This window comes from Humulus lupulus, chromosome 2 (assembly GCF_963169125.1).
Source record: "Humulus lupulus chromosome 2, drHumLupu1.1, whole genome shotgun sequence".
Classification (NCBI taxonomy): domain Eukaryota; kingdom Viridiplantae; phylum Streptophyta; class Magnoliopsida; order Rosales; family Cannabaceae; genus Humulus; species Humulus lupulus.
This window is the reverse complement of record NC_084794.1, coordinates 115886820-115905266: the sequence shown is the minus strand read 5'-3', so window position 1 is coordinate 115905266 and position 18447 is coordinate 115886820. Positions and strand designations below refer to the sequence as shown.

Genomic DNA, 18447 nt, shown 5'->3' with positions numbered 1-18447 from the left:
ATTAAACACGAAATTACACATTTTTAGCTAAGTTTGAATGGGGTAAACAGCCTTGACTAAGCCCTCAACGTATTCAAAGCTGCTGACTGACCTTAGGGGATTCAAACTTTACTCCTTATTAAATTAAATCCTCAAAAATACTTAATCCTTAATCACCATTCATAACATGTGCTTAAAATCCTATTGGTTGATATCTAAACCTTATAGTATAATAAATATAATCCTTAATATCAGTCACATTAATCAAACCTTAGGCTAACTTAATATTCTTAAACTATAGATTAAACTTAGAAAATCTATAAGTACTACTATGAGTGTCCAAATAATTCCTGGTCTGAACCAAAAATCCATAGTTACAAAGATAATGCTATAAATACTATCATACTACTATCTATCTTAGCTAAGTAAAGTTCTTGGACTCTACAAAGTCTTATCCCGAGTCGGCCAAAGTCTTAGCAAGATCAGCACTCCTCAATGGCAGTTTCTCACCTTCTGCCGCGACACAAACACCATCGTCGACAAGGGCAGCGAGCTCTTTGCCTCGAAGAGCCATTTTTCTCTGTAATGTTGCTAATACAGATTTACCCTATATGTTTGATAACTCAGTTTTGATTTTGTGTACTAGCTTTCGCTTTGTTTGTTCAGGACAACTTTAAGTTGAACAATGAGGTTTTTCCGAGCCGAGTCCTCTCTCAAGAGGCCATGAACCTTTAGTTAAAGTTGGCAGACGAGGCCAAGGTCGTGGCGTTGAAGGTGTCGGAACTCGAAACGAAGCGAGAAGGTGCCTTGGAAACTGCCCAAAGGGTGTCTGACCTCGAGTCAACAAAGACAGTGACTTTGAAAGAAGTCGAGGAAAAGAATTTCGAGATCAAGGAGAAGGACTCCAAAATTAAGGAACATTAGGAGCTGAATGCCAAGCTGGAGGAAGACAAGAACGCAACCTTCGAGATAATTGAAGGTGAGAAGGCCCGCCTTCTCGAGGTGTTCAAGAAGAAGAAGGATCATGCCATTGACATGACAATGTATTGCATTGTAGAGTCCAAGAACTTTACTTAGCCAAGATAGATAGTAGTATTATAGTATGTATAGTATTATCTTTGTTACTGTGGATTTTTGGATCAGATCGGGAATTATTTGGACACTCATAGTAGTACTTATAGATTTTCTAAGTTTAACCTATAGATTAAGAATATTAAGTATAACCTAAGGTTTGATTATATGACTGATATTAAGGATAATATTTGTTATATTATAAAGTTTAGATATCAACCAATAGGATTTTAAGCACATGTTATGAATGGGTAATTAAGGATTAAGTATTTTTGAGGATTAAATTAAATAAGGGTAAAGTTTGAATGTTATAGGGTCAGTCAGCAGCTTTGAATACGTTGAAGGCTTAGTCAAGGCTGTTTACTCCATTCAAACTTAGCTAAAAATTTGTAATTTCGTGTTTAAATATTCAGCGTGTGCCGATATATCGCAGCTATAGGGGGCGATATATCGCAGCACGTAGATACGGAAAACACGAGACGATGCACGGTCGCCTCGGGCATACTGGCCCAGGCGATATATCGCCTACAGGGGGCGATATATCGCCTCCTCCAGCATAAATTCAAACATTTTTGAATTCTTTTCCTTTCAGCCATTCAAACTTCTTCATAAGTCCAGCATCTTTTGAACGAGTCTTCAGCCTCTGCTGAACGATTATTCAAATGATTTTCACCTAAAAAGCCATTATTTTTATTCAAGTAAAATCAAGATACTTTCATTCCCAAACTCTATAAATAGGACCTAGTACCCAGCCATTATTCACCTTTTACTCTAAGTTCAGAAGCTGCTAGTGCTAAGTGAGTGTGAGAGTGTAAACACCTGGTTTGGGAAATCATAAGCTTAAACATCATAAGCTTATCAAACACTTTGGGAAGTGAGGTTCTACAGTATTTCGGTTGTGGTATAGATTGGTCTTTCAAGTCTTTGAGGTAAACCAAAACTTTAGTTCATTTGCTTTATGTTATTTCCTCTTTCATAACCTTCTACTCAGTCCCCTAACCTCATTCTTATTTTGGTTAGGGAATCCAAGTTCTTAAGCACATAAGTTGTGGTAAGCATATTTCTCAATGGTTTAGTCTTCCTATTCATTTTCATTTCTTCTTCTTCATAAGACTCACTCTTTCTCATATGGTTTTAGGAGTGTTCCAAAAAGTCCCAACTCAGTCCACATATCCCGGTAACTTTGGTAAGGAAAATAGGATAGAATCTATATGTGTATTGCTTATGTTATCTTATGTGTTATGTTATGAAATATGATATGTTATGAATGTGTATGTTTGTAGGCTTGGGCTTATGCCCTATTTGACTAACAAGACCCTAGAAAGATTTTGGGCATATGCCTACTTAGCTAGTAGGACCCCACTAATCTCATGGGCATAAGCTTGTTTAGTCTATGGGACCCCAAGTAATAATGGCCATTATAATAAGTGTATGTATTAAGTGTTATGATATGTTTTTACGTTTATTATGAAATGTATGTTTATGATTATGTGCTAGATTTTCCTTGCTGGGCATTAGGCTCATTCCTTTCTGTTTTATGTGCAGGAAAATAGCTTTAGAGGCGGTAAGATTCGTGACGCTTAGAGGATGTGTATCGATGGTGAATGGAGTCAAGGGGCCGAGCGTTATTCGATTCGAGGATGTAGTCTCATTTTACCTTTTTATGGTTTTACATGTATTTTTCCGCATTTTCTATGTAACTCTTTTCACTATAAGTTATTTTTGTTTTAAAGACAATGGGTACCCATATCCTACTTAATTTTATGAAAGTAACCTTTGTTTCTACAAGTTTATAATAAATTATGGTATTTTTGCAAATGTATGTTTTAGTAAGAATTTGTATGTATAGTTCGATAATGGTCCAAGAGTCTAGATTAGTGGGTCATTACATGCTTCTAGGTCAACAATCCTGAGCTTGACACCAGTTTCTTGGACACCCTCGAGGCAGAGTTTATTAAGAGATGGCAGACTCGCCTCGATGAAGAAGATGCCAGGGCTAAGGCTGAAGAGACGAAGGGAGCGTCTGGTGCTAACGAGGGGAAGGTGCCTGCTCCTTGAGGGCGAAGTCATGGGCCTTGTCCCATTATTTTTGTAATATTTTATTAATTTTATATGTGCCCTTAGGGCGAAGACAATTTGCAGCTCGATCTACAGCTATTTTTTTACTAGGTATTAACATTTAACCTTTATGCATGGCTCAAAAATATTTTTATGCCTTTGATTGGCCTTAATATGTGCTTTACATTTCGGGGTTGAAATATTTTGGGCATGTTATATTAAAGACTTGCTTTTATATTTGTTTATCCGTATAAATACGTCTATTAGATTTATGCTCGAATTTCAATGCATTCATGCATAGTTTATTAGAAATATACATGTTCAACTTCGTTAATGTTAAGGTCGAACCTTACTTTTACCATCTACTCGATAGTACTTAATTGGCATTTAAGTTTAGTAGTTTACTTATATCTTGCTTTTCTAGTCACTTTTTCTCATCCTCAAGTGGGTCCTCAAGGTTTTGAGGTCGTAACTAATTTTTTGCAAAATTTTCAAGCCTCGGAATCGACTTAGTTTGTAGTTGGTTTTTTATTCCAACTTTTCTTACTTGTCGATTAGTTTTAGCTGGTTTGTTCTAAACTAATTTAGCTTGTGCTTGGTTTGTATTCCATACACTTACAATCTTGTTATGCCCATATAGCTTTAGCTCGCATGTTTGGTTATTATTCCATACACTTTTAGATCGCGTTATACACTTATAAACTTTTATGTCGGGTTAGGTCTAGACATCTATATTAGTTTGCGTGTTTACTTAAACTTTCTTATCCGGTTAATGATCCATGCATTTTTATTATATATATACATATTTAACTTATGGTATGATTGTATACCACTGATGCTCCCTTAATATCCTATGAGTATGACCATAGGTTATGGAATTAAGAGAGTTTGCAAAAAATACAACATTTAATAAAGAAATCAACTTTCAACAAAACTTAACATTTTGTTAACAACAATCAGAAAAATAAACAAGGTTGGTTACCACGAAAACACCATTCCTACATTATTGATAATAAGATCGTACATGCCACCATTCCAAGCTCGCAGAACCAACTCTTAATTCAATCTCGCCAATTTATACACCCCATGTCGGATGATAGACTCGATCTGGTAAGGTCCTTCCCAGTTAGGTCCGAGTATCCCAGCATAAGGGTCTTGTGCAGCTAAAAATACACGTCTTAGTACCAGGTCTCCCAATCTGAATTTTCTTTCTCGAACCCTTTTATTGAAGTACCATGTAGCTCATTGCTGGTATGCAGCATTTTTCAATTGAGCTTCATCTCGCCTTTCTTTAATGAGGTCTAGACTTTCCTCGACTTGGGATTGGTTTGAGGCCTAATTGTAGGCATGGCTCTGTATTGTGGGGATTTTGACTTCAATAGGTAACATGGCTTCACACCCATAAGTTAAGGAGAAGGGAGTATGCCTCGTTGAAGTCCGAGCTATGGTTCGATAAGCCCACAAAACTTGAGGTAATTCCTCGAGCCACCTTCCCTTTGCCTCTTCTAACCTTTTCTTTATGGAGATTTTTAAGGGTCTTGTTAACTGCTTCGACCTGGCCATTTAACTGGGGATGGGCGACGAAGGAGAAGCTTTTTATTATCCCATTTTTTTCTCAGAAATGGGTAAACAGATCACTGTTGAACTGGGTTCCATTGTCTAACACTATCTTTCTAGGCATCCCATATCAGCAGATGATATTTTTTACAACAAAGTCTAAGACTTTTCCGAGGTGATAGTCGCCAAGGGTTCAGCTTTAGTCCATTTCGTGAAATAATCGACTACGACCACAGCGTACCTTAATCCACCTTTGCCTATTGGCAATGAGCCTATGAGATCGATCTCCCATACTGCAAATGGCCATGGGGAGCTCAACATGGTGAGCTCGATAGGTGGAGCTCACGAAATTGAGGCAAATCGCTGGCATTTATCACATCGTTTGACATATTCGAATGCGTCTGCCTTGACTGTGGGCCAGAAATACCCCTGTCTTATAACCTTTTTGGACAGAGTATGCCCCCTAGTGTGATCTCCACAAAATCCTTCATGAATTTCTTCCAAAATTTTCTTTGCCTCGGGTGGAGTTACACAACGACATAATGGCATAGAATACCCTCTTTGAGATCTAATACATCAACCTTCGAGCCTTGTTCTGGTCTGCTGGGAGACTCCTAGTTTTGAGGTAGTCAATTATTGGGGTCATCTAGGTTGGTTGTGAGTCGATCATGCCTACGTCCTCCTCGACGGGCTCGCTGATACTCGGGGTCGATAGGAACTCTACTAGAACCACGTTCAGTGTATAGGCCTTGCTGGTTGTAGCGAGCATGGCCAATGCGTCTGCATTTGAATTTTGTTCTCGGGGGACTTGCTTTATAGCATAGAATTTGAATTGTTCGCTGCAGCTTTTGCTTTCTCTAGGTATGCGGCCATTTTTATGCTACGAGCCTGATATTCCCCTAAAACTTGGTTGACGACTAGTTTGTGAGTCGCTATAACAGTGCATAGCCTTTGCTTTGAGCTCTCTGGCTATTTGAAGTCTTGCTAATAATGCCTCGTATTCAGCCTCGTTGTTTGATGCTTCGAAGTTGAATCTTAACGCTGAGTGGAATCGAAATAAAGTTTCTACAATTCGTGGGCTGGGGTTACAACTTCATCATTCGAGATTCCAGTACATTCAACAAATAAATCTGTCAGGGCTTGTCCCTTGATGGTCATTCTTGGGTGGTATGTGACCTTGAATTGCTCGAGTTCGACAGCCCACTTTAACAATCTTCTGGAAGCCTCTGGTTTGGACAAAACTTGTCGTAGCAGCTGGTCAGTTAGCAAATGAATAGGATGTGCTTGGAAATAGGATTGGAGCTTTTGAGATGAATGTATCAAACTCAGAGCTAGTTTTTCCATTAATGGGTATCTCAATTCTGCCCCCAATAACCTTTTACTGACATAGTATACAGGCTTTTGTACCTTCTTTTCCTCACGTACCAGCACCGCACCAATGGCTTGCTCGGTTGTAGCGAGGTATAGATACAAAATTTCTCCCATGATAGGTTTCGACAAAATTGGTGGTTCGGCGAGGTGCTTCTTAAGATTCTAGAATGTGAGCTCACACTCTTCCGTCCACTCAAATTTTTTACCCCCTCTCAAAAGGTTGAAAAATGGAAGACATCAGTCTGTAGATTTTGAGATAAACCTACTTAATGCCACCATCTCTCCAGTTAAGCTCTGGCCTTCCTTCTGCTTCCGAGGTGAGGGCATATCTATCAATGCCTTAATCTTGTCAGGCTTAATCTCTATCCCTCGTGCATTTACTATAAATCCAAGGAACTTTCCCGAAGTCACTCTGAATGAGCACTTTTGTGGGTGAAGTTTCATATTGTATTTTCGAAGTACAGTAAAGCATTCTACGAGATCATCCACGTGGTTATCGTTATGTTTTGATTTGACTAACATGTCATCAACATAAGCTTCCATGTTATTTCCTAACTGCTCGGCAAACATCCTGTTCACCAGCCTTTGGTACGTGGCTCCAGCATTTTTGAGCCAGAAAGGCAAGATATTGTAGCAATATAACCCTTTGTCGGCCATGAAGCTCGTGTGTTTCTGATCTAGTGCATGCATGGCGATCTGGTTATATCCAGAATAAGTGTCCATGAATGACATTATGCCATGATCTGCAGTGGCATCTACGAGCTGATCTATCCAAGGTAAAGGGAAACAGTCTTTAGGGCATGCCTTATTAAGATTTGAGTAGTCGATATAGGTTCGCCATTTTTCGTTGGGCTTCAAGACCAACACCAGAATTGTGATCCAATCAGGATAAAAGGCATCCCATATGAATCGATTTGCTTTTAACCTATCGACCTCTTCTTTAAGGGCCTTATTTCTATCATCATCCAGGAGTCTTCAGTTTTGCTACTTCGTGGGGAAGCTCTTGTCAATATTGAGTGCATGGCTCATGACATTCAGACTGATTCCTATCATGTCCGAGTGTGACCATGTGAACACATCTTGGTTTTCTTTCAAGAAGCAAATTAATTACTATTTTTCCTTTTCAAAAAGATTCTTACCCACCTTCACCACCTTCGTGACATCTACTGTATCGATCTCAACTTCCTCGAGCTCTTCCAGAGGTTCGAGATTGGCCCTCTCATCTACTCTGAGATCGATCATCTCATCAATCCTGAAAACAACTTCATTTATTTCTTGAATAACTACCAGTGCCTGCGCACTTGTCAGACATTTTCCTCGTATGGAAATGTTGTAGCACTCCCTTCCTGCGAGCTAGTCTCCCTTCAGCGTCCCAATGCCACTAGAAGTCAAAAACATGATGGCCAAGTGCTTGACAGACGACACTCCCCCTATCCAAATCAGGGCGGGTCTCCCGAGCAATACGTTGTAGGCTAACAAGAGATCCACCACTACCAACTCCATCATCTTGGTTACTGAGACTGGATAGTCTCCAAAGGTTACGTGGAGTTCAATGGATCCTATACAGGCATTCTTTTCTCCCAAAAAACCGTACAACGTTGTTGCACACGCTTTCAAATTGCAAAGCGCGAGTCTCATCTTTTCTAGAGTGAATTTGTAAAGGATATTCACCAAGCTCTCATTATCAATTAGGACTTGGCGTAGCCTTTTGTTCACGAGCTGGAGAGTAATGACCAAGGGGTTGTTATGAGGAAATTGGACATGTGACGCGTTCTCTTTGGTAAATGTTATGGGTTGAGTCTCAACCCTCTATTGTTTTTGAGCTCGTGGTTCAGGTTCGTAAGGAGAACCGTCCTCATTTTTGTGCTTGTTTTCATATCTTTTTTGGGTGTTCCTGCCCGAGCCTGCAATATGAGGTCCATCTGAGATGGTTACTACATCCTCTCCATCAATCGGTGGGGGTCGCTTGTCCTCCCGAGCTCGGGAGTTGTTGTGCTCGGCAGGTTGTGCAGTTGTTGCCCTCTGACTTGTTGAGGCTTGATTGGGATTTTGGTTTCTGATGTACTGACCAAAATATCCCCTCAAGATCAAACCTTTGATCTTGTCCTTCAATTGCCGATATTCATCGGTCGTGTTTCCGATGTCTCTATGGAATCTATAGTATTTATTTGAGTCCCTTTTTGCCTTCTGATTCCGCAGGGGGTAAGGTCGTCTGAATGGAACCTGATTTTCATTGGCCAAGTAAATATTCTCCTGAGTCTCATTGAGCTTGGTATACACCTTGTATACGGAGAAATATTTATCCCCTTTCTTCTTCTTACCTCCATCATACTCGAGGTTATTCCCTTCATTCTTCTTCCTTTTAGAAGGGTTTTCCCTGGAAAATCTTCAAGTTGATGGGGCAGCCGAGGTCGAGGCAGAGTTCACGTTTGTCGTTGTAGTTATGGGTTGAGAGGTTAGGTTTAATGCTAACCTCGCCTCTTCTATGTTAACAAACCTCTGGGCCATTCGATTGAAATCAATTAGTGACCTAATAGGTTTCCTTTGTAAATCTTTCCAAAGGGGACTTCCTGGCAAAATACCAGCTTTAACGGCCATCAGGTGGCCACTATCATCGACATTTCGAGCTCGGGCCACTTCTAGGTTAAATCTCGTAAGGTAACTCTTTAGCTACTCGTCTTGCTGTTGTCAGACATTAGTTAAGGCTAAGGCTTCGGGCCTGATGCAACTATAGATTTAAATTTCTTCTTGAATTCTCTAGCTAATTGATCCCAGGACATGATTGAATGTCTTCTAAACTTCTCAGACTAGTTTTTTTCGGGTCCTGTAAGAGAAGCCAGGAACAACATACATCTGAGCTCGTAGCCAACATTGCTGGCTCGCATGATGGTGTTAAAAGTACTCAGATGACTATATGGGTCCGAGTTTCCATCAAATAGTTGTACATGGGGTATTTTTAATCCTTGGGGAAATGGAGTGTTGGAAATATGCGGGGCAAAAGGCTCGAGCTCCTTGTCAAACTCTTCAGCTTTGTCCCTGTTACGCTCATCTTGCAGGAGCCTGAATGCTCTTTCTAACTAATCAATCCTTTCCTCGACTAGATCCACTGGGGGTTGAGCCTGGACTTGAGGGGGCTGGTTATCATTGATAACAACTCCAACTCCCTATCTTGGTACAGGGTTATATGCTGGCTGCTTACGACCATTAAGATGGTCTCGTAGATCAGGGTACAGGGGATTATCTCGCCAATGGTTATGGTTTAGATGATCCCGCAGATCAATGTGATTCCCTCGATTCCCTGTATACATTGGCTCAGTATTATAAATGCTTACGGACCGAGTGTAGTCCGAGCTTACGCTTGCGTAACTTGTAGCCCTCTCTGGATGCGTGGCTCGATGATTACGAGGTGGGTCCCCTGTTGGTCTCCTTGTTCCAGCATTTTGTGATTTTTACTTTTTGGCTTCCCGAGGGTTGAGGAGAACTGTGATCTCAGGTAGCCTCCCTCTCGTTCCTTTGTCCCAGCCTAGCATGTCGGTTTACATCTCGACTGCCGTTGCGAGATGGCCTCCATGGTGCAGGCCGTGGGACCTCTTGGACTGGCGAAGGGTGCCTTATTGGTGATTGTGGATTCCTTATGGATAACGGTGACTGTGTCCCATTATTGGGCCTGGATGGCTCAGAGTTTACCTGGACAGGCTCTAGGTTGTTTCTTGTCGCGTCAGGATTCAATTTCCGAGCCACTAGGGGGCTTAGTTATTACCCGCTCCTATTGATAATTCTGCAGTCGAGTTGATAGTGGCCTCAGCCCGGGTGCTTCTCTTGGGCCTCAGCTGGTTCACCTGCGGTGCTTGTTCCTCCCTCCTGGCGGCCGTGCTCCCACGGAGACGTCCTCTAGGCCTATGTGGAGGTGTCTTGGCATCAGTAGCTTGCCTGGCTAATTCTTCATTCCGTTTTGTCACCTCTACCAATTGTTTACATAGTTGGCAATTTTCAAGTTCCACGATAGGAACATATCTCTCGAGGTTGTAGTACAGATCCTCATTAGGCCTGGGAGCAGGTGGTTCTTGAAAATTGGATGATTCACTCCTCTCCTCCGGGTCCGGGTCCACCATGGGCTACTTTCCAGGTCGTCGGGGATGTTCCTCGTTATAAGGAGTCTTCTCCTCAGGTAACTGGGGCAATGGACGCCCACCAGTACTGGGGTTGTTCGTAGCGGCCATTGATGATTCATGAGGTTTTCTGATTAAAGCTCACGTCATGTGTTAATGGCTCTCAATGAAAGCACCAAACTGTTGATGCCTTTTTTCGTCAACTTAGAAATGAAGAGGAATTAAACAAAATACCAGAAGAGACAAACAATAAAAGACATGATTTTTATGTGGTTCAACAGTTAAAATCTGCCTAGTCCACGAGTCAATGTTATTCAACTATGGAATTCTCTCAAAGCTTTTTGGAAGCAATTTAACGGAGTATTCCCCAATACCAATTTATCAGTCCTTTACCAATGAATAGCTCCAATCTATTTATAGATTGGTTTACAGAATATCTCCCATCACATTTCAGGAGTTTTTATTCAAATCTCAAATTAAATCCAAATAAATGCATATAATTATATAATACGCGTATAAATCCCATGATATTCAGGATTTAATAATAGATTACAACCAATCCCTTAGATATATGGATTCTCAAACAGTAACTATGTTCACACTTGGCTATCGACCTCAAATATTTGAATGCCTTCGAGATCGACTAACTATCACGAGCTCGCTACCTCGGTTTACCTTGGTCTTAACAAGTAACTTTGTCGAGATCATCCCTTCCGAGCTCACAATACCTGAGCTCAAACCATCTTGTTTGATGGTAAAATATGAACCAGGAGATTTATACAAATGTTGAACCTTTTTCATTGTAGCTTCGAGCTCGACTTGTAATCTTGGAACACCTTCGGGACCACGTAGCTCCGAGCTCATCAATTTCGATGCCGTCATTTTAATACTCAGCGAGACTTCCCTTGACCTTCTCATTAATGCTGACTATATGATGAATATGCTTATTTCGAGCATACAATTTACGAGCCTGACTTTCAAGATCAAAATTTCCATTCTCGAAATTTGGGTGTAACACTATTTACTCCATTCGGGATATGCATGGGAATTGGGTGGATTCTAAGGATGGGGTAACCAAGGAAATCCTCTCCTTTTATAAAGACCTCTTAGGTACCCAAATGTGTCACAGAAAAAAGGTGCTAAGATCTGTGATCAACATGAGGCCTCTAGTTTTAAAGAGCATTAGCAAATCCTCCTCCAAGATTACACGCCAGAAGCGGTTAAGCGAGCCATCTTTTCCATTCAAAATCAGAAGGCTTCGGGTCCAGATGGTTATGGTAGTGGCTTTTATAAATCTAATTTGGTTCTTATTGGAGCTGAATTTAGTAAGGCAGTTTTATCCTTTCTCCATTCCAGACAATTGCTCAAAGAGGTAAATACTCCTACAATCACCCTTATTCCGAAATCTCACTCTCCTGCCACTATTGGTGATTTTCGTCCAATTTCTTGTTGAAATGTATTGTATAAAGTGGCTACAAAATTGATTTGTGAGAGGCTCAGAATTATTTTGCCAGGCCTAATTGCTCAAAATCAGGGGGTTTTCATCCATGGGAATTTTATTGTTCATAATATCATGATTTGTCAGGATATAGTTCTTCACTATGGGAGGAAAAATGTGCATCCCAACTGCATGATCAAATTGGACATAAAAAAAAAAACTTATGATACCGTTGATTGGGATTTTTTTAGAGCAAATGCTTGTGGCGTTAAATTTTCCAATTAAGTTTGTGAAGCTGATTATGATTTGTGTGTGTACTCCTCGGGGTTTCCTTGCTTTTAGATGGCTCACTTCATGGTTTCTTTGAGTCTAAGAGTGGTTTAAGACAAGGAGACCCTTTATCTCCTCTTCTTTTTTTCATCTGTATGGAATTCTTATCTAGAACCTTAGCTAAGGTTGCTTGCAATACTAATTTCCATTTCCATTACGTGTGTAAAGATCTAAAATTAACTCATCTGTTTCGCAAATGATGTTCTTCTGTTTTGTAGAGGAGATTACAAATCAATAGTGCTTCTATTGCAAGGGTTTAAAATATTTTCTGACACTTCTGGTTTACAAGCTAATGTGTGTAAGTCGGCGGTTTACTGTCATGGTATGATTGAAGAGGAAGTGAACCGAATCCTCTTAGTCTCGGGGTTTATCAAAAGCCCTCTTCCTTTTCGCTATCATGGGATTGCGATATGCTCAAAAAGAATTAGTTTGGCAGAGTGTAATGTTTTAGTAGAGAAGCTGATTCATAGAATTAGAATTTGTAGTACAAGACATTTGTCTTTTGCTAGCAGGCTTACTCTTGTGAATGCAGTTTTGATGTCTATTCACCTTTATTGGGCTCAAGTTATGATCCTTCTGAAGGCCCTATTGGATAGAGTTAACCAAATCTGTAAAGCTTTCCTTTGGCATGGTACACCTGAGAATAATGGCCCCGCTTATGTGTCTTGGGGAGATGTATGTAAAAATAAGATTGAAGGAGGTTTGGGCTTGAGAAATATTGTTTACTAGAATTTGGCAGCTATTGGGAAACATGTTTGGCATATCTCAATGAACAAGGAAAACCTTTGGGTGAAATGGGTTCATTCGGTTTACCTAAAAGGCCAAGATTGGTTGGAGTACATAGCTCCTAGTGATAGTAACTGGTACTGGCAGCAGGTTGTGCGAATTAAAGGTAAAATCAAAAGCAGTTTATCCAAACAAAGGTTTGAGCAAACCTCCTACTCCATCTCTGAGATCTATAAGGTTTTAATCACTGCCAACCAAACTAGGTTTGCCTATGCTGTTATTTGGAATAGATTAAGTGTTCCTAAACACAGAATCTTCACTTGGCTTTATCTTTTACAGAGATTGAAAACTAAGGATCGCATGAGAAAATTTTATTTGAGCATAGATCCTTGTTGTAGCATTTGTGGTTTGAAGGAGGAAACTCATAAGCATCTCTTCCTTCATTGTTTTTTTAGTGCTCATTGTGTTCAAAAGCATATTGGTGTGGTTGAAAGTTCGGACCCATTATTGTACAGTTGAAGGCATTTTTAAATGGATAAAAATAAGCAAGCTGGATAGATTCAAGAAGTTAGTGAGTTGGGCTATTCTGTCAAGCCTTGTCTATAATATATGGAGAGTTAGAAATATAGCTTATTGGAATAGTGTACTTTGGTCTGTTCAGTATACGATCAAATTGGATGTCTATAATAAAATTCTTTACACAGGTTTATTAGGAGTGAGTGCTGATGAGTAAGCTTAGTTTCATAACATGTTTGAGATGTTATTAGTTTTGTTGAGTTGATGTATAGACTGGTACAACTGCTGTATTTTTTGTTTGTTTTGCAATACAATTTACTCGCTTACCAAAAGAAAAAAACATAAAATCGTTTTTGGTAACTCTATTTTTATTTATTATTGTTTAAAATTTCAATTAAAATTCATTAAATTTTGAAATAGAATTTTTTCACTTTCAAAATTTTTTAAAATTGTTTTCGACTTTTTGTTTCTTTTTTTCTTCTTATTCAAATCAACACTTCATTTTATATTGTTAAACAAAAAATAAAAATAAAAGTTATCAAACACATTTATTATTTTTTGTTTTTAAAAACAAAAAATAAATATGGTTACAAAACATAATTTTTTATAAAAATAAAGAAACAAAAATAAAAATAATATTTCCATTTTTGTGTTTAAAAAATTCTAAAACAAAAATTTTAACAAACACAACCATAATAAACGTGACATTTATTGTTGTGCTAAATTTGATACAACTTTTAACATGTTCTAAATTTGGCACACTTTTAGAACATCATTAACGCAATACTTTTGTTAAAATCTGCTAAATATAACAATGCACCACCTTTTTGATACTCCATACTCTCTAATTGGTGTTTTATTTTCTACTTTTATTGTACTTTCTCTTTCACTTTTATTATTATTGAAGAAAAAACTATTTTCAAATCTTTCTATATATAGTCTTGGTATATTTTGTTACATAGATTTTTATATAATTTATCAATTTTTTTACGTAATTAAAATATATATACAATTATATAACGTCAATTAAACTACTATTAAAACAAAACAAAGAAGATATTATCATAAATAATCTATTATATATTTTAGCCTATTGCAGAATGTAGAGTTGCCACCTAAACAATATGATATATTATAATATAAAAAACAGATTCCTAGTGCTATTAAACTTATTATCTACCATAAATTTGTAATATATATAGAAAAATTTTCAATGACTATTACTCAAATACTGATACTAGATAAATATGTAAATATACTGACATGCCATGTAGGTGGTTTAGAAGAAAAAGTTAATATGAGGTTACCAACAAGTAACAAGTAAATATTAATTTTTTATTTTTGCATAGATTCTTTTTTTTTTTTTTTGCATTAACTTTCAATTTCATATTTTTTTTTGGCCATTAGAAATGATAATTCCAACAAATAAGAGGTAAACTATATTTTCAAGTTTTGACTTAATTTAAAATAAAAAAAAATTAAGGTTTCATAATAAAAGTACACCCATTTCTTAAGCTTTCTATTTTTCTTCTTGTTCTTCTTCATTCAAAGTAAAAAAATAAACATAAAAAACTAGGATTTCACCACAAAATTTCACGAGCATGTGAAGGAGAGAAAGAAGACAAAGAAAAAAATTCGTGTGGGAAAAAAGATAGAGAGAAAACACATGAGGGGAGAGGGGAAGGGGATTAAGAACAAAAGAAGTAGATCTAGTGATTTAGGAGGAAGGGTTGGAAATAAGAGACAATTTTTTTTATAAGAACTCATTGTCTCCTAATCGGATCATGTTTCTTTTATATCGCGCTCTCGTCAGTATCGATCTCCTCTGAAAAGTTTGGAGTCATCCTCTTCAATTTTTGAAAGTAGAACTCGACGTTGTCTTCATAATGAGTCTTATTATTCTTTTTGCCAGGTAATATCTTCATATCTATATATGTGTCTATACTTGAGATCTCATTTTATGTTTATGTTAGAATACTTGGATTATTATTTTTCAAAAATCTTTTTCCTTTCCTATATAAAAAATTAGGAATATCAAAACCAGGTATGTGTAGATAAGGTAGACTATGATGTGTCCTATTCTACCATGAAGTTTTGTCATACATAATGAGGATTGTGATGTAATGACCATTAGGTGTAAACAAAGGGAACCTTCAAATTCTCGACCAAGTAAAATGTGTATGTTTTTTTTATTTTAATTATTTTATAAATTTTAAATTAATTTCTTTTTTATAGGTTGGGGTGACAACAATAAATACTTTTTCTCACAATGGTTGTTGATTTGCAAAATATTTTGGTTATCAAGATCATTGAATCTACAGATAGATTTAATGGTTCTAATAATTGTTGGTAACTAGTTTACCATATACATAGCGAAAAGCACACGGTGGCGAGCCCATAGATTTAAAAAAAATTATTTGAACAATCTTTAAATAATCGTATCCATTAATAAGCAAAACATTAACCATAGAGAAAGTAAAAGATGATGAGGATTTACCAGTTGAAGAACAATCAAGAATCATCGATATCTTTTAGTACCTCCAACGAACATCCAATCCAAAGCAGCATTTTTTGAGTACTCGGACCAAGATCTTCCAAGATCTATCTCTACTCCTCAAGATGTGTGTGGGCACGTAGAGGAATGGTGGGAAATTTTCTAATTCACATGATATACTCACCTCATGAAATCTTAGAATATTAGGTTTGAGACAGTTTTCAGGGATAGAGAAAAATAATACGATATAGTTTTCTCTCTGTGAAAAGCTTAAAAATTTCTCGTTGTTAAGCATATATTTCAAAACAATTTATATATGATAGATTTATAAAAGAATTAATTAAATTCGAAATTCAAATTATAACCAATTATTAAATAAATAAAGAAATATCCAAGATCTAATCTTGGACCTTGTTACACGCCAACTAAAGTAACACTATAGTTGGTGTGTAACACATTCCTTGTTTCAAGGATGTGTTCCAACGACTTTCTTTTAATTATTTATTGAAATATATATATCTAAACTGATGACTTATCATCATATTAATTAAAGAAAAAATATTATAACAAATTCAAATCCATTTGAATTATCATAAATATATTTTCACATCATTTAATAAGTAAAAATAATTAATTCAAAATTAATTATCTTAATTATTTAAATTTCATTTTTGAAAATACAAATTTTTTTTAAAAAATATTTTTTGAAATTATATTAATTAATATTTTAATTTCAAAAATTAAGATATTAATTAATTTGTCTCAATTAAATATTTGACCCTGAAGAACAAATTTCTTCCAATATATGCCTTGTTCCTCATTTTTCTCAATTTCAACTCTTACCCTGAATCGTTATTAAATCTATAATTTCAAACTCTTATAAATTTAGATTATTAATTAAATCTCTTGAATATAATAATCTTAATTTATTAATATCAATATTATTCCACTAAAAATATAAGACTGTACTCTTGTAATTATAAACATTTAGATAAAATAATAATAATATATATATATATATTTTGCAATTATGAAATACTTTGCACGATAAGTGTTCTCAGTTATTATTGTTAAACTAAAGAGTCTTGGAGAAAATAACCCCATCCATCCAATATAAATTTGTTTGGAAGATATTCTCCTTTTTAAAGTTTCTAGCAATTCTCTTTCCTTGGTTAAGGGAATAATACAAGATGTAAATTTTCTGCGAAATTTAGTACAAAAATATGAGTGAATGCTATATTTGTCTCAATAGTTGTAATTGTTCTCTAATGCACAAAATATAAATTAAATAATTAAGTCAACAAATCATTTATTATTTATTGATAATATACAAAAAGTAATCTTTTTTCATTTTTTATTGTAAAAAAAAGTAAATAAAAACGTGACATTTATTGTTGTGATAAATTTGGCTCATGTTATATCTTGTGCTAAATTTGGCACAACTTTTAACATGTTCCAAATTTAGCACACTTTTTAGAACACCATTAGAGAGATACATTTGTTAAAATGTGCTAAATATAACAATACACCACCTTTTTGACTGTCAGGACCTGAGCCCTAGGCCGTGGCAGATTTGTAATATCCATAACTTAGGTGGTCAAAGGTCAAACTTTAACCTATGTTGGAAAATAGTCTTTATAAATGATCCCTTAGTTTATATTAAATAGCACTACAATTATAAGTTAAAATAATGGAATAACTCCTATAATTATATATAAAACTATTAGTGATACATGCATGATCATTTATCATGATACATAGAATAATATTCCCACAATTATGTAGTCCCCAAACAATTAAATTTAATAAGTCATAAACATCTAAAATAATACTTAGCATCCACCATTCCTTATTCCTAACTATTACATAGCTAATTCAGATATACCGATCATTAGGTTCCAAATCAAATACATATATAATGTTCAAAAGATAAGATAATTACACTAAATAGAACTAGGCTAAATACAGTGGCTCCATCAATAATTCACCTTCTCCACATTTGCGTTACTAGGCTCCTGGAATGAGAGAGATATAGGGGGTGAGTTTATAAAGCCCAGTAGGAAAGCAACTAATAACATAGGACCCAAATGTTTAATACAACCCCTGCATGGTTAGCTTTGAAAACAAAACATGCATCATCATGTATAAACCAAAATAGAGGGAAACCACAAATAATCATAAGAGCATAGCTACAAGTGCACATCACACCGTACACTAGATCCATGGTTCCCGTTACCCACCATAGAAAACCGACATCCAAAACCGGGTAGCCGGACCTGATAACCACCATAAAGGGGAGGCTTTGAACACTTCCTGTATATAGATGTTAGATCCTTACACCTACATGTGAGTGGACGCCTGATCTACCTATGATGACACAAAGACTAGGTCGCAAAACAACAACATGCACAAATCATGATCACTATGGCTCTCATCGGAATAACCAAATGCAAGTAAACATGAAAAGAAAGAAACATATTCCATTTATATTTTAGAAATTTGGGCAGCATAATAGCTGCATTTGAATAAAACCAAAAAATCATAACCTGCATAAATAAGTGAACAAAAATATATTTGGCACTTAGTGCCCTCAGAACAGATTAGAAAACATGCAGATTAAATTTTCAATTTTTCAAACATTTTATAAATATAAAAATTGGAATATGTTTAATGCAATTCAATACGAGTAAAATAAGTCCAATAGTCAAGTTGAGTCCCTACCTCCTTAGAATTTTCAATCTGAGCCCAAAGCGACGCTCCTAAGCTTAACGGTGATCTTAGAGTGATTTAGTCCAATT

At 36.5% G+C, this 18447-nt stretch overlaps 1 protein-coding gene across 1 annotated transcript; it reads left to right on the top strand.

Annotated features, from left to right (window-relative positions):
- The first annotated feature begins 11302 nt into the window (after positions 1-11302).
- LOC133814640 (uncharacterized) lies at positions 11303-12642 on the top strand. The gene is made up of 2 exons (XM_062247575.1): positions 11303-11517; positions 12132-12642. The coding sequence occupies exons 1-2, from the start codon at positions 11303-11305 to the stop codon at positions 12640-12642; spliced, it is 726 nt and encodes a 241-aa protein (XP_062103559.1).
- The last annotated feature ends 5805 nt before the right edge of the window (positions 12643-18447 follow it).

Excerpts from the sequence above, each read along its gene's own strand:
- LOC133814640 (XM_062247575.1), top strand. The coding sequence starts at position 11,303 with ATGAGGCCTCTAGTTTTAAAGAGCATTAGCAAATCCTCCTCCAAGATT. Across the intron at positions 11,518-12,131 it reads CCAGACAATTGCTCAAAGAG|AGGAGATTACAAATCAATAG; the intron begins GTAAATACTCCT and ends TCTGTTTTGTAG.